The sequence below is a fragment of the Lontra canadensis genome, unplaced genomic scaffold (genome assembly GCF_010015895.1).
Source record: "Lontra canadensis isolate GAN:19392208 unplaced genomic scaffold, GSC_riverotter_1.0 scaffold33, whole genome shotgun sequence".
In the NCBI taxonomy this organism is placed as follows: Eukaryota; Metazoa; Chordata; class Mammalia; order Carnivora; family Mustelidae; genus Lontra; species Lontra canadensis.
In genome coordinates this window covers 10,705,453-10,732,918 of record NW_022631027.1, presented here as the reverse complement: position 1 = coordinate 10,732,918, position 27,466 = coordinate 10,705,453, and the positions used below count along the sequence as shown (strand labels likewise).

The 27,466-nt window shown below is 35.2% G+C and overlaps 1 protein-coding gene across 2 annotated transcripts in view; it reads left to right on the top strand.

Annotated features, from left to right (window-relative positions):
* The window catches only part of DPYD (dihydropyrimidine dehydrogenase), an 829,985-nt gene that overhangs the window by 408,654 nt on the left and 393,865 nt on the right, over nt 1-27,466 (top strand). Inside the window, exons 13-14 of one of the 2 annotated variants that reach the window (XM_032867195.1) lie at nt 10,929-11,144; nt 12,652-12,670. In XM_032867195.1, the coding sequence (XP_032723086.1) occupies nt 10,929-11,144; nt 12,652-12,654 (219 nt within the window). In that variant the 3' untranslated portion in view covers nt 12,655-12,670. Of the gene's footprint in view, nt 1-10,928; nt 11,145-12,651; nt 12,671-27,466 lie in introns of those variants that run through there. The other variant, XM_032867196.1, reaches the window with a different exon arrangement.

The following is a 27,466-nucleotide window of genomic DNA, read 5'->3' as shown; positions in this document are numbered from 1 at the left end:
TCACTCTCACCTTGATCATGCTGGCTTCTTTGTGCTACATGGATTTGCTGTCAGCACCACCCTGTGCTGGTCACCAGGTTTTTCTTACAGTAGTCATTGACATCTTGTCAGCAGTGTCACCACCTTTGGCCCCAGGTCTGTGAATATGGCAATCGTTACCTTATTGATTGACACTTTTGAAAATTTGTCAACATGTTATTCATGATTTGTGGGGTGGGGGGGCTTTGCTAACTTACAAACCACTTCTTAAAGTTAATTCACTAGTTTATCCTTTTACCAAACCCTTTGGGTTTTATGACATGGGGCCTCTGTGTAATAGTCTATGTGATATTTTCTTAATGAATGATACTATAATTAGTAGAAGGTAAAAGAAACAATGTTACTGCAGTAACTCAGTTGATAAATTGAACCATTCATTTCAAAGTCAGAGTGTATACCAAAGTTGCTATATGCATGACTCTGCTCACATCCTTCTCACATCTGCTCAGATCTTATTTTATTAACGAAGCCTCCTTGGGCACCAAATGGAAACTTGTGTCCCTCTAGCCACACTACTGCCCAACCCACATATAGTCTGCATTCTGTTTCTGAGGAGAAGCCACTTGAAAACACACTATTTTGGGTTCCTGGACCCAACTGCAAAATATGTGACATGAGTTCCCCATGCCACAAAGCAATACTTGGGACACCAGTTGGGTATTCTACAATTTAACTCAATTCCAACACTATGTTCCTTGAAATAGGATCCCACAGGTAACCACAGTTCTGTAGACTGTCCTACCTTCTGCCTTCCCCTGCCACTTCACATGCCAGTCACAAGCCCAAGTTACCACCTGTGTTTTTAACCAACAAGCTGTAGGCTGAAGATTCCAATGACCCCTTCCAACACAGGATGCCAATCCTAAGTCCAGGTTGTTACCTGTACTTCTGACCAACTGGCTATAGATCAGTGGTTCCTATGACTGCCTCCTTGGGTTTAGTTTTGCTAGAAAGGCTCACAGAATTCGGAGAAACATTGTACTTAACTAGCTCACTGGTTTATTATAAAAGGATATAATTCAGGAGCAGCTGGGTGGAAGAGATGCATAGGACAAGTATGGAGAAAGGGTGCAGAGCTTCCATGCCCTCTCCAGGTGCACCTTTCTCCCCTATCTCCACCTGTATACCAACCTGGAAGTACTCTGAACCCTGTCCTTTGTTGTTGTTCCTTTGTTTGTTTTTGTTTTTGTTTTACGGAGGCTTTATTACATAGTCACGATTGATTAAATCTTGATTCAACCTCCAGACCCTATCAAATCCCTAGAGGTCAGGGGGTCAAAGGGATGGGACAGAAAGTTCCAACCCTAGAACAATGTGGTGGATTTTCCTGGCAACTGGCCCCCATCCTTAGATGCTTTCATCTATTAACATAAAAAAGACACCTTCATTGCTCTCATCACTGGGGAAATTCCGAGGGTTTTAGGAGTTAGAAACAGGATGACAACCAAATAAAATGACAAAATAATGACCAAAAAAAATGACAACCAAATAAATGGAATTAGAAGAATAAAAAAAGGAGCATGCCAAGAAGAGAAAATAGCAACTGCAAACACCCATGGAAAGATAGAGTTTAGTGGATGTCATATGTGACTGATAGGTGCATTAACATTGACAGTGGCATAAGGTCAATTTGGATAGGGGGACAGGACCAGTTCCTGAATGATCTTGTAGGCTATAATAGTTTGAATACTAATGGGGTGCCTGGGTGGCTCAGTGGGTTAAAGCCTCTGCCTTCAGCTCAGGTCATGAGCCCAGGGTGCTGGAATGGAGCCCAGCATTGGGCTCTCTGCTCAGCAGGGAGCCTGCTTACCCCTCCCCTCTCTCTCTGCCTGCCTCTCTGCCTACTTGTGATCTCTGTCTGTCAAATAAATAAATAAGATCTTTAAAAAAAAATAGTTTGAATGTTAACAAAATGCAATGAGAAATGAATGAAAAGTTTTTAAAAATCAAATTTGTGTTTTTAAAAGGCTCTGGTGCAAAGTAAAGAGTAGATCCTAGCAGGAGGCAAGGAAAATGGAAAAAAAACAGTAAGAAATAATCCCAATGAGATAATGATGGGAATGAGTATAGACAGAAGTATATGGATTCATATATTTTGAAGATAAGAGCCATTAGATGTGCTGGTGGAAGAAAAATGGGGAATGAAAGAAAAGAAGTATCAAGAATAATACACAGATTTTTGGCTTAAGATGAATGAATGGTAGTGTCATAAAGTAAGTGGAGAAAACTGGGGGAGAAATAGTTTTTTTGCTGAAGTGAAGGAATTTTTGTATGACACTACTTTAGGTTGCTTAAGAGCTGGTAGTTGGGGGTGGAGATAAAGTTTAGATGAAGAAAAAGATCACATGGATTTGAGTTAATGTTTAATTTTGTAGCCTAATTCTGCACTCAGGTTACAGATATCTTATCAAGAGCAATATGACTATAATCCTTTTAAAGAAGTGAACAAAATGGGATTATTATTTTTAGAAACTTTTCTGTAACCTCATATCTTTTCTAAAATTTTCATTACAAATAGTAATTTCTCAAAATTGAGAAATGAAATCTGATTTTATGTCATAATTGTAATCACTCTACCTAGGCCTTTCCACCATGGAAGCAGCTAATCCAAATTAATTTCTGCTTTGCAAGTTTTTCTCCTCAATAGATATTTCTTCAAAGGGCAAAGTAACTGACCTGGAGTTAATTAATGCATAAAACCAGCCTATGAATTAATCTAGTCCTAAGTAGCTATACAATGTTATTTATTCTTTGCCTTAAAATAATCTCAGAATAGATGATTCTAGAGCAGCTGTACCTTAAGATAGGGACCATTGTAGTCATATCACAATGAAATATAAATAAAACGAGTAAGCTGTTTGATGATTTTAAATTGGATGGAACATAGTGGTAGTTATTTTCTCTTCTTCAATCAAATATAACACTACCAATAGTCTTGCTTTTAACAAAGCTTTTTTTTTTGTTTTTTAATTTTAATTCTAGTAAAACAAATTAGGGAAAAATGCAATTGGGATACATAATTACGATGTGATTTTCTTTTCCTCAACAACATAACCATTATACATGCAAATTTCTCTGTGTGTAATTTCATGACCCAGCCAGGTATAGTAGGAGACTACCAGTGATGAAGAGTAATAATGTAATAATAAAATAAGAGACCATTATACTTTAAGATTATATTTGTTTTTATTTCCATTCTGAAATGAAAGGCAGCATACTTGATTATCTTATCAATATCTGAATGGAATATACTTTTTATTTATGACAATAGATTTTTCCTTGTGTGTGTACATGTGTTGTGTTTGTTCAATCAAACCATTGTGAATAATTTTCAGATCAGTTTCCAATTTTGAGAACATTAGTGCTTCAGAAGAATATTGTTTGGGGCCCCTGGATGGCTCAGTGGGTTAAAGCCTATGCTTTCGGCTCAGGTCATGATCCCAGGGTCCTGGGATCGAGCCCCACATCGGGCTCTCTGCTCAGCAAGGAGCCTGCTTTCCTTCCTCTCTCTCTGCCTGCCTCTCTGCCTACCTGTGATCTCAGTCAAATAAATTAAAAAAAAATTTTTTTTTAAATAAAAATAAAATTAAAAAAAAGAAGAATATTGTTTATGTAAATAAGAGGAATTTGGTATAATGTAGGCTGTGTAAGCTTTGAATTCAAGTTTCACTCTATTACTTATTGGCTTCTTATCCTTGAAGAAGTTGTTTACTTTCTTTGAACATCACTTCCCTCATTTTCAGTAAGAGAATAATGCCTAATTTGAAGAGTTGTGATTATAAGGAGAGAGTAAGTACAAAATACTTCTCACTGGGTCTGACATAAGTATTCTTTACAAGTAGACAAGTATCTTATTGATTCTGAGAATAAACTAAGTATCCTGTTTTTATAGTAGGCCTCAATATTTGGACAATATAATGATGGCTGTCAGAATCGTGACTTTATAAGCAAATAAAAGTCCCCATATGGGCACTTTGTAGAGTATTTGCCCACCTTATAATAATAGTTTATTCTCTTGAACAGGCCCTTGGTAGCCATTTATTTTAATAAAGTAGACATGTCATGTAATCATGACCAAACCTGAATTTCTCACTTGAGAATTGGGAATTAAGGGGATCTTTGGCATGGCTAAAGAAACAGTTTTCAGCCTTGGATTCACAGTTCAATTCCTTGAAGTGTGTTCAAAAACTACTATTCCTTGAGCCGTACTCCAAGCAATTCTGATGTAATTAGTGCGGAGTCTTTCTAACCAAGACATCAGAATTTTAAAAACTCTTCTAATGTTTTTAATATGTAGAGTTAGAAGTGACTGGGCTAGACCTATAGAATAGCAACCATTCTGCATAAAGAATCAGAGGAAGCCAGTTGGCAGAGATGGAAGACTAAACTAGAAGCATGTAGAAGAGTACAGAGAGGGAGAGACAGATTATATGGCTTTCCATGAGGGTTAGTTGCCTTCCTGAGTTTCACGAGATGCTTCTGTACCCTTGCTCTTAACAGCCGCCTGAGGCTAGTTTCTATTGCTTGCAGTCAAATCCCGTCTAAGCTGGAAGTTAAAAATCATGTGGGGCAGAAAAATGTTTCATTTTCAACTAGATCTTGGCAAAATTGTGAGGTCAGTAAATGTTTATGTCACTTTCTGTGCCTGATATAGAACGTATACATTTATATTATTAACTTAATTGCCTGGTGTAGTTATTTACCATTGCATTAAATAATTCTTTTTAGTGCCTTTGCTAAATTCAACAGTCTTCCAATGGTAAGAGCTGAAAGTTACTCTAGAATCATAGAATAATTGAATATATATCTGGAAAACATTTGATGATAATTTCATGTAAGTTGATTATCATCTTACTGGGGGAGTAATGTAGAAAAGACTAAGTAAATGTCACTAGTCTGATGGATTCAACTAATATTTTGAGCATCTTTCTGCCATGTCTTATGCTAGGTGCTTAAATTAAATTAGGAGGAGACACATATATGGAAACAAACAAGTACAGAGTATGATAAGAGAACAACTTTGTTTGTGGATAGCCAGGCAAGTTTCATAGCGAAGATGACAACAGGACTGACTCTTGAAGATTGGTTGCAGCATTCAAAGCAGAAAAGCCAGGCAGGAAAGGACATTTTAGAAGAAAAAAAAAAAAAAAAGTCAAAATGCATAGGTACATTAATGATACTGTTTTGTTTGAGAAATTATGAGTAGTTTAATAAATGGAAGCATAAAATGTTGTGAGGGAGTAGAAGTAGATGAGATAAGAAAGGCTAAAAGAGGAGACTAGAAAGTGTGGGGAGTGGGAAGAGCCCAGATTACAGCTGCAGTTATATAATGAATGCTAAGGAGCTGGTACTATATTCTGCAGGTAGTGAAGAACCTTGAAGGATTTTGTAGGTGGAAATGAAATGAGAAAATCTAAGTGTAACCCATATAAATTTGGGACCTCTCATGGTTTATGCATGCCATGCAGATAATTTTTTTATGTGGAATTTTAAGTGACTAAAATCTTCACTCAAATCTCCCCTTAAAAAATTCTGAGAGGGAAAAAGCAAACTTACTAAAAAGTCATCTTTAGACATCTCTCTCATTTACAATGTCTCTTAATGTCTGACAATGGCTTCTGTAGAAGAAATGTCACTTTTTACCCTTACGCTGTAAAAATCTGCTCGACATCTCACTTTTCCTTAATCTCTATTTTTACCTCCCCCTCTCTGTCTTCCTCTCAATTCTTTATCACTTTACCCTCTTTTAATTCTATAGGTTTTGTTCCTTTGGCATTTCCATTAAGTATATTTTGAAAAACCAAAGAAACCATTGTAATGTCCAGTTTATAAGATAGTCCCTGTTTTAGAAAGGGAAAGGATGGAGGAAATCACATAAATTCGAGTTCTTGCATTTAACCCTTTCAACTATGTTAGGACAGTTCTCACTTTCAGAACATAAAAGGCAAATGAGATATTCAACAAAGGACAATTAAAGTGTCAAAAACCCTGGGAAAAAAGGAGATTTGGAAAGAATATAATAGTTATTTAAAACATATCTGAAGTTGCCATGTGGAAAAGTGATTTTATTTACCTTTGTCTCTAAGAGGGCAGAGTTGCCTTTAAGGGTATTTTATATACATGTATATGTGTATATATGTGTATATATAGTACATAATACAAACATTATTACATATATTTCTAACTCTAATGGAGATACTGATTTTTTTCACTTACTGAGTTTTTTTAAATTTTTTTTTTTTAAAGATTTTATTTATTTGGCAGAGAGAGAGAGAGACAGTGAGAGAGGGAACACAAGCAGGGGAGTAAGAGAGGGAAAGGTAGAAGCAGGCTTCCCGTGAAGCAGGGAGCCCAATGTGGGGCTTGATCCCAGGGTCCTGGGATCATGACCTGAGCCCAGGGCAGATGCTCAACAACTGAGCCACCCAGGTGCCCCTTAATTTTTTTTTTTTAAGATTTTATTTATTTATTTGACAGACAGAGATCACAAGCAGACAGAGAGGCAGGCACAGAGAGAGGGAGGGGAAAGCAGGCTCCCTGCTGAGCAGAGAGCCCGACTTGGGGCTCCATCCCAGGACCCTGGGATCATGACCTGAGCCAAAGGCAGAGTCTGTAACCCACTGAGCCACCCAGGCACCCCTCACTTACTGATTTTAATAAGATACAATCACTGCCCTCAAGAAGCTTATGTTTTTTTGAAGAGAAAATCAACATGCACAGCCCAGTTTGATGACTACTGAGGTACAGGCATATTTTAAATTGCAACGTAGCAGAGAAGACAGTAAGATATGTTAGACAAGGGAATGGAATGCATTAAGGAAATGCCCCAGGAAGCATATACTTGGGTAAAAGAACTGAGTTTGGAAAGATGAATAGTCATTTGATGGGTGAAGAAAGACTTGGGTTATATGTTAGGCCAGTGGAAATACATAAAATAATTCATGGAGACATGGAGCAGTGTGAAGAACTAGCCTTGGTTTTAATTCTGTGTGTCGTTGGTTGGTTGGTAGCTTTATTTGCATTCTTCTGTTTGTGAGCTCCAGAGACCTTTCTGTTTTGTTCATCTCTGTAACCTCAAGTTCTCAATAAATATGTGAACAAAAATAGTTTTATATGAATGTTAAGAATTGTGTCTGAGTTCATGGGCCCCACATTATGCAAGCAGCCAGTATATGCCATGAAAACAAATTTGAATTTGGCTTCCTGAAGATGTGGATAAGTTTTAGCATATTAGTAATTAAGCATATAACCAGATATTTTCAGTGTAATCAGTGAATTGAAATAATGTTATTTTTTATGCCCTAGGAGTAGTCAAGATAAAATTATTTATCTATAGTGGCCAGGGAGTGCTTCAGATTGGGAAATTTTAGAGTAGGTGGAGAAGAGAGATGAGATGGGAAAAGGTACAGAGGCAAGATGGCACAGAGTATTTTTGAGGAAGAAGGACTGAAACATTTGATTTCTGAGAGATGGCTTAAGGTGGTGGGAGGAAAACTGACCAAGAAAATAGAAAAAATACACACTTTATTCTGGATCTGCCACTAGCTGAATAACTTACAGGTACTCACTTAACCTCCTTTACCCTTAGTTTTCTCTTTATAAAATAAAGCTTTTAAGGTTGATTATCTCTTTGATTGTTCTAGTTCTAAATGTTTTTAAGTTTACGTGTAATATTAAATATAACTGAAAGGATTGGTTTGGGGCAATCTGTGAAGGAAGCTAAAAAGCGTCTATTTACCTCAATCTTCACTTACTGGTTTTTCATTGATTCTTTTATAGAACTATTTTAGTATACCTTTGATTCTATTTGTTTCATATAAATTAATTTATGTTCACTATTGAAAGTTTAAAAGGTAAAATGAGCAAAAATCTAGAAATTAAAGGTCATCCCAGTCCCACGTAGTTCAGATGAGACTAGTTACATATTGATATTTACTCTTTATGACAGATGGTAAACAGAAATGTATAGCAACAGACATAACATATACTATTGTAATAAATATATATATTAAATATTTATTTACTTCCTTATTTTTTACTGAAAACTTTTGGACTTACAAATAATGTTAACCCACTATTTTTTCACTTAGTACAGGATCAACACTCTTTCATGTCAGTATATTTTTTTTTCTTGTTCAGTTTCTGTATAAGTCTGATGCCAGTGTAACATTCCTTTTTACAGTGGTATTATTGGGGAACTAATTTTCATTGCTCAACATCTAGGTTGTTCCCTTCTTTCTTTTTTTTTTAAATTAAGTTTTTTATTTTAATACCAGTATAGTTAACATAATCTAGGCTGTTTCTGACAACTGTTATTTACTAACACTAGTGGATGATTGGAAAAATAGTATTGTGTGAAACTGAAAATCTGGATGACATATTCTTTAGAAGAGAATATGAGATACACTTTGAAGCAGTTGAGTTTGAATTAACAGCAAAGCATCCATATCCAAAGGTCTTGAAGTCTCTTGGAAATCTGAGTTTGAAGGTTATGAATGGGATTTGGGAGGAATTAGCCTCATGGTGGGAGCTGAAATTTGAAATTCTGAAGTTGTTTGAGCAAGGGTACAGAGGGGAACAGGCTTTTAAACTTCAGAAAAGGAGGCATACATTGGGCATGAGTAAATTACCAGGTTGGACAGACTGGGTTGCTGTAGCACCACACTGTGGTAAAAAGTCTCAAAGACGAAACAAAACAAAACAAAAGCCTTGTCTGGTCACTAGGAAGAACAACTGCCTATTACAAGTAAATATTTTAGATTATATCATATATGCATACACATCAATAGTATTTTTGTCAATAAAAGAAATACATATTTTATAAGAAGCTGTACTTCTCATTTAAAAGAGTTTTATATGTGTGTTTACTTTTTGTTAGTTATTTGCTTTGGCTTGTTTGTTTTATATTTTTGTTTTGACCCTTAAGGAAAATCTTGCGAAGTTTGTCCACGTCATTCCCTTTTTAGTATTAAGGCAGCAACCGTCTTAAGAATTTCAGGGCATTGCCTTATTTATTTTAAACTATGTAAGTTAAGAAATGCATGTTGAACTGTACATCTCTATCTGCCTCCTTGGGCTGTTGCCTGATGCCATACAGCTAAGATTATAATAAATTCATCTGTAAGATTGAGAGATTAGATATTTCAGTACAAATCCTTTGAAAGAGAAGAAAACTAGTAGTGTCATTCATCTCACCTAAATAAGAATATGGAACCATGTGAATATCTGCTATTAGCATCAGACACAAACTTGCCTGAAATATCTAAGATTCCTCATATACGAAAAGTACATCTTGATTTTTTCCCAGTGTTGACCAGTCCGTACTGTCTGGAAAGTCTTCCTTAGTCTAACCTAAATTTGCCTGATTAATTTAAACCATGATTACACGCTGAGAAAAATCACATCAAAGGTGTATTTCCCCTCATGTACCCCTGTACAAATTCACACAAACACATACACACACACAGAGACACACACACAGAGATCAAATTAACATATTCCCTATATTATACATTATACCTTTTGTCTTTGCTAATCTTTTTAATAGTATTACAATTCCACATGAGGAAAGGAGAAGTTGTATTCACAACAGGACTGACCGATATTCAGAAATGTGCCTGGAAACCCAGAATATTCCTGGCAGAAGATGCCTGCTGTAGTTGTAGCTTTGATGTGATCAGGCACCTCTTTGTAGGTGCAAGAAACATGTTAGTCTTTCAATTGGCAAGTTTGATGCCTTTTTACATATTAAGTGAACTTTACTTTGCATTATAAATGGTGGAAGTCCGGAAATAATTTGTATGCAAGTCATGGCAATTTTTATCTGCATAAGACACACTCCTGTAAAATTAAAGTTATGCTCAAACAACTTTTTCTTTGAGTGATGGTTCACAAGGGAAAGGAGTTCTTACTTTGGAATTAACTAGCCCTATCCATTCAGTTTGGCTTGGAAAATTCATCCTTTTTTATATTTGCCAGTATTATTTGTCTTTCAGAGATAAACAGAGAGAAAGGGAAGGAGGGAAAAGGAAAGAGACAGAGACACTTTATAAACCAAAGTCCTGATGAGATCGTTAATAACCTCCCCAGTCAGGAAGAGACATTTAGCAAGTACCTACCCTCTTCAGTGTGCCATGCACTTTGCATAAGTGTTTTCGTAATGCAAAATAACGTTATAAAGTGTTCCTTTAACAAAGGTAATTTCCCAGTTTTGAGAGGTAAAGACGTTGACTGTTTTGGTAACGGTTTGGGTTCTAAAAAAGAAACTCTCCTCCTGCACATGAGTACATTCCCCACTTTCCAAATTAGATGTCTTCCTGTGGCTTATGATCTCCTGCCTTTTCCAATACTCCTGGGAGGTTGGAAATTAGGCACCCAGCATTCCTGCTGCTGTACTGAAAATGGTCGAGGAGAAAAAGACACGGACATATTAGGTGGCTTTCCTAAAATCTCATAAACAGAAGTGAGACTACTGGAAATTGAATTTGGGCCTCCTGACTTGCTGTTGCCCATATTTCTGAGCACTAAAGACATCTTCCAAAAATTAAGTACAAAAGGGCTGGTTTATGGGACCAGGGAGATAAATTCTGAACTTTTTCCCTTTTGTGTTTGAATCTCCGTATGTTTTAAATAGAGTTTTTTGTTTGCTTATTTAATTGATTTTATTTCTGTTAATACTCTCTATACTGCCTTTTAAATTAGAAAAAGATAGTATTATATGAATTTGGGTGACTGCTAACTGATTTTTTTTTTGCCAGTTTTCATCATTGTAAACATACCGATGTAATCTATGTTAATTCAAATGGTGTGTTGAAGTGATTTTTGTCAAAGGTTATATGGAAAAATCAGATCTGATGCAAGAACAGTTATTGACTGTTTGTTTTTTGCAGTCGCAATACGGAGCTTCGGTTTCTGCCAAACCTGAACTGCCCCTCTTTTACACTCCTATTGATCTGGTGGACATCAGTGTGGAAATGGCTGGACTGAAGTTTATAAATCCTTTTGGTCTTGCTAGTGCAACTCCAGCCACCAGTACATCAATGATTCGAAGAGCTTTTGAAGCTGGATGGGGTTTTGCCCTGACCAAAACTTTCTCTCTTGATAAGGTAAGAAAACATTTATGAAGTCATGTTTAAATGTCTATCATGCATTTTAATTAGAGCAGAGATATTATGATGGCATGATTTTTCTGACCAAGAAATAATAGTTACTCAACTACAGGACAATACCTATTAGTCCAGGCTCATTTTTTTTTTCTTACCAATCTTTCTGCCCCATGGAAGTCCATGAATTTCCCATTTTGTTTTATCTAGGAAGCATCAAAAATATATATATTACAAAAATGTCTATTTCATGTGATAATCACAAACTCATGATTTTTTATTTTGGCGCTAATTATTTTGTGATTTCTGGGTGTGTGTGGATGAGGACATCTGCCCGAACTGAAGGTTGGAGAGACTATGAATTTGGTTTGTACATAATCCTGGGACCCAGGTCAGGTCAAAAAGAATCACTCAGTGTACCTCATTTGTGCTGGTAATAAGATTCTTCTTGAATTTTTAAATATAGAAAGATTTTCAAAGTACATATACCTGAGTTTAATTTGGCATGATGACTTTGTACTCACACCATAAGTGGACATACTCAGTAGAAAATAAAGTACGTATTACGGTTGAGACTGATTCTTTAGGGGACACAAAACATATAAATTCATGTTTTTAAAGTAGTATTAAATATACAATAGAAGGTTGCATCCTTATATGGTTTTGAATTAGAAAAGCACAGCAGAATTTAACATTCTTAGATCCTTTATTGATAAAATTTTAAATGCTAAATCTATCAGTGTATTTAGTACTAACTAACTGGTAGTTAGTAATAATTAATGTATAAGAATGTGTGAATCTAGCGACTGAGAAAACTGTATCATTATTTAAATCAGCCTTATCTGTAGGCAAAGAAAATAATAGAGAACAAATATGCCCCATTAAGCACATTCTCTCCTTCTTTCTCCTCTTACTAGGATCAATAGCTAGCATTAGTATGGCTAAAACATTACGGTTGTCTTATTCTGACAGCTTTACAAGATGCTATGTGTAAGTGTGATGAAGAAAATCTAGAGAATCCTCAAAAGTTAGAAAAACTGGGGGCATAAAAAATTTTGTAAATGTTTTTATGTTTAAATAACTAAAGAGAGGTTCTTTTTCAAATACTTTGGTTAAATAAAGTGTAAAGATAAACAGAACTTACTGGATGCAGCTTTAGAATATCATTAATCAATTGTTTACAGCTTTGTAGAATATTGATAGTACATTTGTCTTTGTTTCAATTCATCCTTTAAGAATAACTTGGAAGCTGTAATCAAATGTTTAATCCATTGAGAAAAACTGAGTCTCTGATACCATCTAATGACTACATTATAGTTACTCTGTTTTAAAAATTTTATATGTAAACAGAAATAGGTGGCTAATCAGGTACAAGTAAAGAACTGTAGGAAAAAAGGTGTTTGCTTTGAATTTGCTGTTTGCTTGCAAAAAATTGAATTCTGATTAATCAGAGACATTTGTCTTTACTCTGTTGGTGACATGCATTGATTTGTGATGCTGTCTCTTTCAGTAACCTAGGAGCAGTTGCCTTTATTAGGATCACCAGCAAAAATAAATGTGGAAGCTAACTTCCTTCTAAACCTCCAATTTGAATTTAATCATCAATTCACAAGTCTGTGATGCTGGTTCAAAGAGAGAGTAAGGAACAAATGCAAATTAAATTTGGCATATAAAACATTATGTTGGGGGCTTTAGGAAGCTCTCTGTTACTTGCTTTGATGGTGGGTAGAACACAATATTTGTACAAAGACTATTTTAAATGTATTTTTGCAGATTATAATGACATAAATAATGATGCCACCTTGGGCTTATATAATGTCATTTTCAAACACAATTGTTTCCCATACATGTTTTTGCAAAATAGTCAATTTGCTTTATAGAGATCTAGGGTTTTTGTTTTGTTTTGTTTTCTTATGTTGTCCCTAATTAGTGATTAAACCTGTTGTGAATGTGAAATTGTTTTATGAGCGTCTGTGCTTTCTTACTGATGAAATGTAACGTACAACTCAGTAGGTAGAAACACATTTTCCCACAGCCTCCTACTAAAGACATCTATTACAATATTATATGTACTATACATTTGTGTGACATTATAGCATACCAATTTAGATTAGCCTTATTATAATTTATTATGCCAATTCAAGAATCTACTTAAAATGTATTAAAATTCAGAATCTTGACATTTGAAATTTGGATGCTCTTAATAAGACAAAGGTTATTCTATGGAGTTTTGTTATCATATGAAATATTAATATTTCACAGTACAGTTTTGATGAACTACAATTTGCCGAGACTGCATATGATAAAGAAATTAAATGCTTACCAAGGGAGTTCAGTAAAAATTAGAGCCCTGCCTGAACATCTGCTGGAAATTTTATTATCCTGTCCTACTGACAGGGTGGCTCCCTTGTTGTTTTTCTAGATTGACAGCTGAATATTGCACTGATTTCTGCAGCAAATATGTTTAGGTGAACTTTGTTTCCCTTTTTTTTAATTTTTTTGGGAGTTCGGGAACATGCTTTTGATTTTCATCCTATACTTTTTTTATACTCTTGACATTTGTAGATGCCAGATTGAGGTCTAATATGCTGTAGCAACGGTAGACCATTGACTTAAACTGAAATGCCAGTTGATATCTCAGTAAACAGAAATATTATTATTCCTTACTGTGCAGTCTGTATAAAAGCTGTATGTGGTTTCTTTAGGGAGGCAAATGATCAGATTTTTAATGTCAAATATAAAAAGATCTGTGTTTGCTTTTGTATTAAATAACATCAAAGAGGGCTTTTATTAACTATATTCTTCCTTCCCAAATCAGTCTTCCCTGGAATGTCCCAAAATACACAGATTGCCTTTCTCGAGATTCTCTTTATGTTTTATAAAGATGATATTTAAAATACCATCATAACATGAAATGAAAATATAATTAAAATTATTTTTACGTATAAATATATATTGTGTTTAAAATTTTAAAAAATGGGAGAGAAATCAGTGTCAAGCTTAATTAAAGCTAAACTATCATGACAAACCAGAGAGATGCTATGTTTAACTGGCAATATTAAAAATTATTTAGACTGCAAATTAAAGAACCTCCTGACCAATGTCCACTGAGAGGAAATAGATAAAAAGATTTTATTTTTGGAAATTATATCATAAATTTTGTTCTCTCAGGCATCTACATATTATATGCTGTAAATGTGTAATCTGTGACTGCAAGTTGCATATATCTTTATCACTACATAGGTAAACTCAGAAGTGTTTACTATTATTCCAAATCAGATTCAAACGTAAGCAAAGATTCACTTCATTTATAAGGTATATGGTATAGATATTAGAATAAACTTGTGATTGATTTTTAGTGAGAAAATATCTTGATTGCATATATTTTGTTTTAATAAGTATCAGATGACTAGACAAAGAGGTGCACATAGACAGATTCTCTCAACATAAAATGCCAAAAACCGAAAACTGAGAAATATTTAAGGTTCTTCATTATTTCTTTGGAATCAAATATTGATAGTGGCTTTTTCCATAAAATACAACCTTATACCACATAACACAATGCTTAGTGTACAGAAAGAGTTTGATAAATGTTTCATAAATATTCGTTGGATAAATGAGTCAATAAATGAATAAATAGATTTTTGGCAAAAGCATATTGAGTTCCTTTTTTTTCAGTCATATGAACAGACAGTTAACACATAAAAAATTGACTGTTCTGAGTATTGATCTCAATCAAGGGAGAAAAGGCCAATTTAAAATTTTCATATCCCATGTTGCTTTCTGTGGTGCATCTATACATGTCTGAAAATGAAAATGTCAGTGGAGTTTTTAAATGCATGGGTAGTGTTTTAAGACTTGAGAGTCTTTAAAATATAGAGAATTTTTGAGAAAACAGAATATGAATTGCACAATTTTAGGAAGGGAAATAAAAATCATCTGGCCAACTATCTAAGCTTATGTGTCAATAGCTATGACAGAGTAAATGTAACTTGTTTTGGAGTGCTTTTAGTAACAAGAAAAATGCTAGATCTTTAAGGCAATGCAGCTTCTTATAGCTATGGATAACCCTATTTTAGGAATATCTTTTTTTATTGACCCCAAATTGGCCTTTCTTGAATGTTCCATCCATCTTTTATAGTTCTACCCTCAGAGACACCATGGAATAAGTTAATCTAGCTTATTAATATAAATGAATTGTTGCTTTTTAAATATGGTAGGCTTTTTTGTTCTGTTGTTTTGTTTTGTTTTTCCAAGTAAATATATACCCGAGAGAAGGGCTGACAAGTGTGGAGAGGCAGTGACGTCTAGGGAAAACAGCTTTCGCCTGGGAGAATCCAGTCTCTGTCCAAAGCTGCTTCTAAGGTTCTACCTTGCACAAGTTATTTAGTAATATACATTGTTGTTGTTAGAATAATCATTATTATACACATAATTAACTACCGTTTGCTAAGTGCGTAGAAAGTGTAGACATTGCCAAATGTTTTTCAGAAATGATAAGATAGTATTTAAAAAGAATTTTTTCATATGAAATAAAAGAGTGAGAAAGTTAAACCAATTGCCCAGGACTTAGAACAACAATTATTTATTTGCTCACAGTCACATACTGAGTTCACATGGGCAGTTCTTCTGCTTCACAAGGTATCACTTGGACTCATTCATGCATTTTCAGTCAGTTGGAGGGATGCCCAGGTACTGGCAAGATGGCCTCATTCATACATATGGAACCTCAACTGGAGTTACTGTAATTGCTCAGATTGCTGAGTCTCTTTCTCCATCACTTTATTATCTCTCTTGCCTTGTGGGGGGTAAGACAGTGTTCCTTGAGTAGGACCCCATCCTGCTCCCTGGTAATGGTTCCATAATTCATTTTTCCTATCCACTGTTGCCTCAGTTCTCAGGGCTCTTATTCTATCCTCTGAGTTGTGTTCTGTTTTAGTTAAGAAACGGCCAGTGTTGGCCATTCTTGGCAGTTGAGTATTTTTTTCAACCTATTAGTTGCCGTGGAAAGTTAAGAACCCCTATTATCTTTATTTCAGTTGCCCCCTGTAGTCCTAGTTCTTAATCATGTCTTCAGAAAACTTTCTTAAAAACTTTTTGAATCTATTAAGGGCTGACTACATACCCTAAAGCCACATTCATAATTCTTTTTGAGACAGATTTTTATCCATTTTGGATATGTCTTCCTGCTGTGACTCAATGTTTTTAAGATTCTTAGAATCAATATTATCTACCTGAGAGAATCAACTAGGACCTGCTTTAAATCTTTCTAAAATCTTAACAAAGGATCACAAAGCAACACTCTTGATGTGATCTCTACCCGAAGGTCATTTCTTACTTTGAAAATCTCTTCCTTTCAGGGTAGAAAAAATACTAAGAATAATTTTACTTTCTAACACAGCAAGTCCTGGGCCCTTTTGCTTTGCTAACTTTGCTTAGCAAATTAAATATATCCTTTTTTAGCTAATTTCTCTCTTACAGTACCTTACTATTCTTGAGTAGAAACATTCAACTGACACTTCCAGTGTTTTGTCTAGATATTTCTTTAGTCAGATCCACACATACATTATGTACATTTTCCATCTTCTGAATTATCACCAGAGATATTCTTGCCAATTGTTCTGTCACTACATAATACAGGCCACCCTTTCCCAGTCTCCAATAACAATTTTCACACTGCATTTCAAGCCTCCACTAACAGTTTGTTCACCATTTTTCCAGCCTTTACTAACAGCTGACTCTTGATTCTCCAAGAGAGGTCTCTGCCCCCCTCTCATTTCGAAAGCCAACGCCACATGTTTTAGATTTTGTTATGTTAGCAAACATAACCAATTTCTGTATTACTTGTCTCTTGCTGTATATCAAAGCACAATTTAGTAGTTTAAAACAACAAGTAATCTACTCTTGGTTCTATAGGTTGGCAGTTTGGTCAGGGTGCAGCTGTGTGGGCTTGACTTTGACCCATGTGACATTAGTTGTTCTTACTCATGCATTTGCAGTGAGTTGACAGACTTGGTGGCTGGTGGTGCTTGATGGCTTTATTCATGTGTTTCGGACCTCAGCTGGCATAACTGGGCCTAGATCTCCATATGGTCTCATCTTCAAAGAGACTGCATGGAGCTTGTTCACAAAGTGGCCGTATTCTAAAAATGCGAGATTGGAAATGATGAGTCTGAGACTCTGAATTTGCGCAATATAATTTCCACCCTCCTTCTGTTGGTTAGAGCAAGTCACTAGTCCAGACCAGGATTTGGGAATATGGAAATTGCTCCTCCGATCCAAAAGCTGACATCCTCGGCACCAGGATTGAACCAAGGTCTATTTGATACAAATCCAGATGTTTTCCTGTATGTCATATTTTCTAATTTATCCTCTCCAAATCTTGTTATTTTATGTCTGAATTGAAGGCAGTTTGACTCCATCAGTGTTTGGCAGAGAACTGGGGTTCAACTGAGCAAGTGCACTGAGGGTTTTCTATTCCCTGCCTCTCAAGCAGAGCAGCACCCATGATTTTATTTCTTTTTTTGTTTTATATATAGTGTCATGGAGAGAGACCCTTGATTTATGATCTTCTGGGAGTGATGAATCATTAAATACTACACCTGAAATGAATATTACACTGTATGTTAACTAACTAAATTTAATAAAAACTTGAAAAAGAAAAAAAATAATAAAATCCTTCTAGAAATCCACTGTCTATCCATTGTCCAAAGCCAATCTCCTTCTGTGCCAATTTTCTTTAGCCACACTGGCCTTCTTTGTACTCCCCCAACATGGCAGTGTCCTCCTTCTCTTAGGCCGTTTTGCTAGTGTCTGCTCAGTTTGGAGTGCTCTGCCCTCAGATCTTTAAACCTAGAGCTCTTGCTTCTCATTCAGTTCTCAAATCAAAACTTACCTCATCAGAGAAGTCTGTGCTGACTGCCCAAAACTCAGTCTTCCTATGCCACGTTTCCCTGGTTGATTTTGTATTTTTTTCTTCACTGCACTTACCACCGTATGAAATTATCATTTTCTTGATCAGTATTTGTTTACTTGTTTATTTTTCTGTTTTGACCATTCAAAGTAAGGTTTATATAAGAGGGATGTTGTCTTTCTTGCTCACTACTGTATGCCCAGTGCCAAGAACTATGTCTGGCAGATAGGAAGGATGCAATACATACTTGTTAGATGAATGAATAATTATAGGATTCTAATTTGAACCACAATTCCACATGACAGCTCTTCAGTTACTTGGAGACAGCTCTCATGTCCTATCAACAAGCCTTTTCTTTTTCTTTTCTAAATAGTCCTGTTTTCCTTTCTATAATAAGGTTTGCAGATTTTTTACCATGTAGGTTGTCTGTTCTCCCATGTGGATTTCAAGAAACTTGTTTCGATCCACATTATCTTAATTGAGAGGAAGGTGCCTACATTTGCACAAATTGCTAGCACCTATCAACCAGACAAGAATTCAGGAATAACATTGTCAGGACTATAAATGCTAAAAATAATATTTGGAGCTGTTAAGAAAAATTTCACAAATATGTTACATAATAATATTTCAGAGCTCAGTTAATTCTCTTTGGATTACAATACAAAAGACTACAATTTACTCTTGTAACTCATTCTAAAAGGCCTTATTAGAAATAAAGATCTGAATCTTTTTAAACATTAAGTCAAACTGATTTATTTTATTATTATTGAGTTTCTATATTACATTATTATGAAAGTCTATGAAACAATAAATAAACAACTGTCCAGTGCATTATTTTCTCTGTTATAGTCCTAGCTTCAAATTTGGTGCATAATTAATTTCTATTTATCGTGCAGTATTGTTCTCATGGTATATACTTATGCATTAACTAAGGAGTTATAATTATTTAAATAAATTCAATGTAAACTTCTCATCTGGGAGACTTTTAACATTTTAAAACCATAAGTGATTCTCATGTACTAATAGTTTGATTCTCACCTGGTTAGGTTCTTTAATTGTTATTTAGTTTTATTGTATTGAAATTATTAAAACTGACTCATCCTCAAATTATAAAGAATGGGTTTATTAAAAGGCTACAGTTCACATGTAATAGTCCTGTGGGAGATTTCATCCAAATGCTCACTATTTTGCAGGCTTTTCTATGAAGAAACCCTAATCTTACCAACAGTAAAAGAACATGTGTATCCTTGCATGCCCATTTGTGTCTACGCTTGCAATATTGAAACTAAATCTTGCAAGTTAGAATCTAATTAAAAATATTCCACATCTTTCCCCAAGGTTCTAAACTAATCATTGTTTTCATCCATGCCATGTATGCCAGACCTAGTTTGTTCAATAGAAAATATAGATTATGATGTTTCCAAACAAAGGCTAATGCATGTACTTCTAATATTAACTATAAATACTTTAATTGTAGCCAAAGTAATGTTTTTAACCAGGTACATTATTAAAGTTATTTAAATTGCTCCCAGTCTTTTTTACCTTTTACTTCATAACTGGGCTAGTTGACTAGGAAGCAGAGCAGTCAATTTTCCAATATAATTACGTCTTCACTTCTTTTCCATTTCAGGCTGTGATTTCACACTTGTTAATTAGTTAATCATTTTGTAGAGTGGACAAGGTGAGACTCAAATAGACTTTTTAATAATATAAATTGATGTGCACAGTTTTGATTTGGGTTAGCATGTAGAGGAACCGAACCTGTATTGGAAAATACTTTTCAACTTTGGGGGTTTTATTTGTTTTGTTTTGTTTTAAAGTAAATCATATCAGGTTGATGGAAAATCCTCATAATTATGGCTAACAGAAATTTTCATAAAATACAGTCCTGCTGATTGAGAGAGTGATTTTACTCTTTTCCTGTCTCACTTAATTCTTTTGTAGGTTTTTAATTTAACTAGTCAAAAATATCCATATTCTGGCTATGTTTGGATGATTTAGTCTTGGTTGAAATTAAATGGCTTGAATTCCATAATACACTCCTTGCCTCTGTATTTTCTTCATTGATTTTTTAAAAAATTCTAGTTATTACTATGTAAGGATATTCTTTATCCTTCACTAAAATACTTGAAATATAAAACCAGTGATTACCTCATTGTCAAGTTTTTATTAAAGACATACCTACATTGTCCATTTTGTTGTAAGACTTACTCAGTTTTAAACTGCAATTCTCTCTATACTCCTTCCTCTTATATGACTTGCAGTTGGCTTCATATTCAATCAGCACTGTTTCTAAAATGAAGTGCCATTAGATGCTTAAGGAAGTGACTGCTTTTTTAGAGAAATATTCAGGCAAACTTCCTTTTCATATGCCAGTTACTTTTAGTTGCTGGACTTCTCCATTTGCTTCTTAAATAAACTTCAGCTAAGTCCACTGCTCTTTTTATCCTACTCTGTTTACTCATTTGTAAGTTTCTTCCATGATATCCCACATGTATGGAACGATGTATCATTCCTCTTCTGCCAGTTCACCCTCAAAGTTAAAATTTATCTAAAAGTATCATCAAATGTCACTTTTAGGTATATGGTCTAGACTAGATGTATTCTGAGAGCTGTTGCTAATGTCCTTTCTATACCCTCTTCTTTATCTCACTCACTCAACACATATTTGTTAGGTGCTGATCATTCATATAGTGTGTGTGTGTGTGTGTGTGTGTGCACGCGCACGTGCGTGCACACACACGCACGCATGTAAATACAAATGGTGTTTGCTCTAGAAAACTTGAACTCTAGTTCAGAGCATACACTGAAAGACTGAATATTGACATAAGGCAACAGAGATTCTTGGACTAAAAATGTTACTTAATAAGCAGTATTTTCCTCCTTTTTTTTTTCATCTCTAAGAAGTTTTTTTTTTTTTTATTAAAACTCTGTATTGGATATGCACAGTGAGGGTGGAAGTCACCTCAGTATACAATTCCATACTTAGATTATAACTATAAGATGAATTGGAAAAATGTAGAGGGCAGACAATATGATATATCTGATAAAAGTTACAAGGACTATTTGGAAAAGAAGAAGAAATCAAATTATCACAACTAATAAGGTGATCCTTGCATGGTTTTAGACAGTTCATCAGAATCATAAAATTATGTCTTTGGTCCAGTCTGTCCTGTTCCTTGTGTTTCCTCCAATTGTTATAAAGAAAAATGACTTCATGTTTGAGCTTCATCTTTATTCTAGGCAGAACGGATAGCACATGGCCATTCATGGTCATGAGAGTGCCATGCATATTTAAGATTCAGCAGCTAAATCTTAGGTAAGATTCAGCATATGTATCACAAGATGGTATAAGTAGCTGAAGAGACTATGGGAAAGGTCTGTTAGGCTAGGAATTCAAATGTGTTTGTATAGACAACAGGGAACCTGAAGAGGTTTTAAGCAAAGTAATTACTTAATTCAGTTTGGAATTTGCTGTTAATCATAATGTAACTCCTGTTCACCATTTTTAGTAATATCTTTTACTTTTTCTCACACAGTCTTTCTTTTCTGATTAAACCAGTCTAATCACTAGGCTTATTATGTTTGTGTCCTCTATACCTTAATTTTGCCATTTTTCCTCCTAAGATAATTTCTTCTCCTACTCAAATATTAAAAAGTCATTGATGATCCAGTGGTTGTTGACCAATGGTTATCTTCTTCTCAGTCTCTTAGCTTTTATAAAATTTTGTTCAGTTGATATAAGATAGAATGAATTCTTTATGTATTTGTTTATTTTTCTCCTTCTTGAATGTAAACCCCTGGAAGGCAGGTCCTGTGACCTTCAGGCTTTGCAAATGAAGGAACTGGAAAATACATGGTAATTGACTCTTTCCCTAGTTTAATCAGTAACACAGATGTGTCTTGGAATGAGTGCATTGTTTAGCAATATTGTGAATATTAAATTGGCAAATATCACTATTTCATGATGAATAATTTCACTTTTTTGGATAAATATAATTTTGTACAGCTATAATATTCTTCTTTAGGAGACATATTTTTAGGCTCTTTTTTCTTGGGTGTTGTCATAGGTTCTTCAAAAATTTCTGCCACCCTTAGGGAACTCTCCCCTATGGCTCTTTTGAATCTCTGGTTATAACTTACTCCCTACACAACTCCTAGGAGCCCTTGAGTTATTTACACCCCCCCCCCCACTGAGACCTCTCTGCTTTTTCAGGGTTCCTACTGAAAAGACCTTAGAGTGACCTCACATTAACTTATTTTATATGGGTCCCTTAACTGATCCACAGGAAAATTTTACATTTGCTTTGCCCTGAAAAATCTAGGAATGCAGGCTGGTCAAGATATATTTGCATCTCTTTTAACTCGTTTTTCAGCAGCAGATAACACAATGCTTTACCATTTAGATGTATCAAAGAGTACTGTACACTACACTCTCCCCCTCCAAAAGGAAAAATAAATTTCAGGGAATACATATTGAGTATTCTCAGGGTCTCTCTTTTAAGCCTTCTCTTGGGGCTTGGGGTTACCAATGAGGCTGAAAACACAGAATTAGTATGATCCAAAAAAATCATCTTAAAATCTCCAGTATCCCCAACTTTTGCATCCTTATTGAGGGAGAAGTGTATAAGAGCTCTCTAAGCAGATTTTTGTCATGTACTTGAATACTTCTTCAAGGGGAACATTTATTTTTGTAATTTATTTCAGTTCCTCTTAAGATCTCAGCCAAAATCCACATTTTGATACTGTTATATTACTAACATCTGTCAAAATTTAATTATTGACATTAATTACATGACAGCCCATTATAAAAATTTCTTAAATTTTATAAAATTTCTCTCATACTGAGATTTTTTTTTCTGGATTTTGTGGGTAGCATTTAATTGATCACTGAGGTTCCATTTAACATAACATCAGAATTGTTTTAGTCCGTCTCCCACTAACCAGTTGCCAAGATGGGATTAAATGTGCAAGAATTTTATTAGGTGAAATATGCATGAAAACAAATATGGAGGAAGGTGGAGAAAGCTGGGAGAGTCATAAGGCAGTAATATAAGTCTGGCTCCAGGTGAAGGAGGGAGGAAGGGAGGTGGAAGGGAAGCATCCTAGAGTGGCTTACATCTAAGGAAGTTTCAGTGAAGTCTTTGCGAAGTCCTCAGGTCTTAGGAATGAGCCTGCTTTAGTCTCTCTGTCCTGTTCAGTTATTGGCTGAGTCATGGTGCAGTACAATGCAGGAATGGGTCTCACAGCAGAAGAGCTGGGCCCTTGCTCAGTTATATTCCCTGTAGTTGGAGTTCTGTGAAGTTGCCAAAAGGATACTTAGATTTTCTGTCATAGCCAGCGTAAGGTAAGCAGCGTAAGGTAACCATACACTCAGTGTATGGTTTTTCAGAACGTGAATAAACAAACATTGCATTGTATTTTGAAATCTTCTCTTGATCAATACAAGAAATGTTATGGCACCAAAGTTAAAATGAATTTACACAAAGAAAAGGATGTATTAAAAGAGAAAAAAGAGATTGCATGCAGAAGGCTTTAGGGTTTTTTGTTTGTTTGTTTGTTTTTTTAAGATTTTTATTTATTTATTTCACAGACAGAGATAGGCAGAGAGGCAGGCAGAGAGAGAGGGAAGCAGGCTTCTTGCTGAGCAGAGAGCCCGATGCGGGGCTCGATCCCAGGACCCTGGGATCATGACCTGAGCCAAAGGCAGAGGCTTTAACCCACTGAGCCACCCAGGTACCCCTGGAGGGGTTATTTTAACCCTAAATTCTCAGTTGTGGTTTTCACAGCAAGTCACAATAGTTATTATTCAAGTATTACAGCCGTTTCTCTTTATTTGGAAGAAAGTGTCTAGGGTCATCTCTTTCCTAAGTAATGTGACTGTCAGTAAATTACTTAACTTCTCTAAACCTCAGCATACTCACTAATAATTTAAAACAATACCTGCCTTCCCTTTCTTACAGTATTTTAGCAATAACTCAGTTGGAATTTTTTAAAAATACAAGATGTAAAAATGATTTGTAACATGTAAAACACTGTATCAATAAAAATATTGTTACCATAATCTGCATACAAAATTTAAACATTAATAGTTATGTAATCATTTATTAAAGCATATAAAATCATCAAATTTTGTCCCTCTCATTTAAGGATTCTTCCTCAGCGGTACACCCACATCCAAGTCCCCATCATTTCTCACTGAATACTTTTCCAGTCTCCTGAAAGAGCCTCCCTGCTTGCGCTCTGGTCTGGTCCTACATTGCAGCCTCCAGACCATGGCCTGGATGTTCTTTTACAACATAAATCATATCATGTCCCTCCTTTGCTTAAAATATTCCAGCAGCTTCCCATAGCCTTTCAAATAAGATCCAAAATCCTGTATAATCACTTTAATAATCACTTTATCGTCTGGCTCTTGCCTATCTCTCAGACCTCATCTCATTCTACTTCACCTTGTACCAATTAAGCTATAGCCATAACGGCCTTTTCTGGGTTGCTCCAATAAGTCAACCTCATTCTCACCTTCACTAACTGTTCTCCTTGCCCAGAATTTTCAGACCCTTATAGTCAAAAAGAAAAAAAAAAAAGAGAAAATTACTGCTAATGAAAATGTGTAAAGAACATAGGAATTTGTAACAAGTAGTTTATTCTTATAGCAGTTGGCCAGATATCGGGAAATGTAGATGCCAACTAACCAATTAAACTACGAAGGGATGGTCGTGTATTCTTCCTTTCTCTTCCTTTCCACTAATAGGAGATTTTATGACTTTTAAATCATTCAGTAAAATTTATCTTCTTGAGTATTTCTAGAAAGAAAAAAGGTACAGAATTTTCTTCCTTCTAGCTGTTGGGATCTCATTAGTTACCAATCATAAAATCTTCAGAAAATGGGAAGTAACTTATAGGGGTCAGAAATTTCACTGCAAAGAGCAACGGATGTTATGCGGCATACACATGGACTCAGAGAGCGAAGTGTTTATAAATGCTTTTTCATGAAAAATTAATAAGTGTTAATGTAAATGTTAAAACACCCAAGTTGTGATTCCTGGTATCTGGCCGTCTTCATAGTTCACTGAGAGAAGATGAGAAAATGCTGCTCTATCCTAGAACACCTCAGTGTAGGTGGGATTTGTGTCTGTACCTGCTATTAGCATTAATGGGATTTAATCAAAAAGGGCTGATACACACATATTAGAAAAGTCACTCAAATATTATAGGCATAGCCAGTCATAGAACGTAATTCATAGTACACACAGTGAAAAGTGTTTTATGTAAAAACATGAAATAAAACTTACTAAGAAGTTGACTTTATAACCATTTTTGGAGCGAGTACTTAAAATATCTTTAATATTGGACTTCCTGTATTAAATAAAAGACAAGTTTATAAAGAGCTCAATAAATGGACAGGCTACATATTGATTTTTTTTTCCTTAGTTATATAATGTTACCCACTTCTCCATCCAGAGCCATGTTGTACCGGGTTGAAGAGTGCTAGAAACATGGTCGCTGTTGTGTATTGGAATGTGGAGAGACAGAAAGGCTGTCACAGCAGTCAATAAGATCTGAGAGGTGTTGACTAATTGCCTGCTAATTACACAGTAAATTGTCTAATTAAGCTGATGGTTAATTAGGGTACGCTTGCACAGCAGTCTTGTGGAATTTGTGTCTGATGTCTGGGAAGCAGCTTGTGTAATTGGCAAACTGGTAAGGACTGGCAGAGAACATGACTGGAAAGCTCACTGCCAGTGGATGACAGAATAAGGATTTAGTGGAAACAAAAGGGTTGTCATTTTTATACTGAAGGTTTTGTTTCAGTTCTGCAGCTATTCTGCAGTGAGCAATTGACAAATACATCTGAAGCCTAAATTATGTGAGTAAAGGAAGGCTTAAAATGTGCTTAAACATGTAAAATATGCTGCTTCCTTGCCCCGTATCAGCTCTGATACACTATATCACATTATATTACTATACATATTGCGTTTTTGCAGTTTCTTTTTTTAGCATATGTTATTTGCTGTTCATGTGCAAAAAAATTACAAAAATCCCCTGCATCTAAGGGAAAAATTGTCTCTTTTATGAAAAAAATGAAAAGATGACAAATATGACTGTAATAGACAACTGAAATAAGAACTTTGAGTTCATTATTTTTTAATTTATGCATCACTAAGAACCATAAAATATTAGACATAAGACAGATATGTTTGGATAATACTTTAAAGAAATCAAACAATTAATTAATTTTTTTAAAGCAAGAGAGAATGCGCCACGTGGGGAGGGGCAGAGGGGAAGGGGCAGAGAGAGAATCTTAAACAGGCTCCATGCCCAGTGCCGAGGCTAATGCAGGGATCTGTCTCACAACCCTGAGACCATGACCTAAACTGAAATCTAGAGTCAGATGCTTAACCAACTGAGCCACCCAGGCACCCCAAGACATTTTATTTTTAATGAGAAAATCTCAATTTTGTCATTTATATGATTTTATCATACAACTAGCTTTTGCTTATAATTTAGTAAAATGTAAAAACAGAATATTTCTATATCGTATTAAATGTTTTTCACTTCTGAGTGGATATGAATTACCTGCAAATTTGAGTGCCTTTAAAACTAAAAGTTCCAGGGGTTAGTTTTCCTGCTATTATTATTCTTTATAGCTGAGGAAGTTTAACTTTCTATTTCAAAAGTTATCTATGATTGAAATATGTGCGAATTCTCTCTGTAAGTAAACTAATCCATTGAAGACTACAGGCCCCTTACAAATGAATTTAGGTACACATACATGTCTCCTCTTTATGAGGGACCTGATACAAATGATCACTTCTATTACCACTTACCACCCAGATTTCAGCATTTTTGTGGATTATAGGTTGCAGTTGAAATGAAAGGTTACAGGTACACAATAAATCTTGGGATTTGTACTTTTGTGTTAAGAAAGCAAGAGAAAATTCTAAACATTTCAAAGCTAGATATCTAAAAGATAAGAAGGCCTTAATTGAAATCATGATATCAGATTTTTTTCTGCTTTCTTAGCGAATAAAATATATGTCTGCCTATGATTGGGTGGATATGTATATATTTTTTCTCACTGTTTTCCATGGAGAATTTGAAGTTCTGTATCTACTATGTTTTTAAAGCATTTTTTTTTAATATTTTATTTATTGATTTGACAGAGAGAGATCACAAGTAGAGAGGCAGGCAGAGAGAGAGAGAGGGAAGCAGTCTCCCCGCTGAGCAGAGAGCCTGATGCGGGACTCGATCCCAGGACCCTGAGATCATGACCTGAGCCGAAGGCAGCGGCTTAACCCACTGAGCCACCCAGGCGCCCCTCTACTATGTTTTTAAATAGAAAGAAAGAAATACATACTATGTGCTCTCTAAAATGTCTTTGAATTAGCATTAACTATGGAGATATATG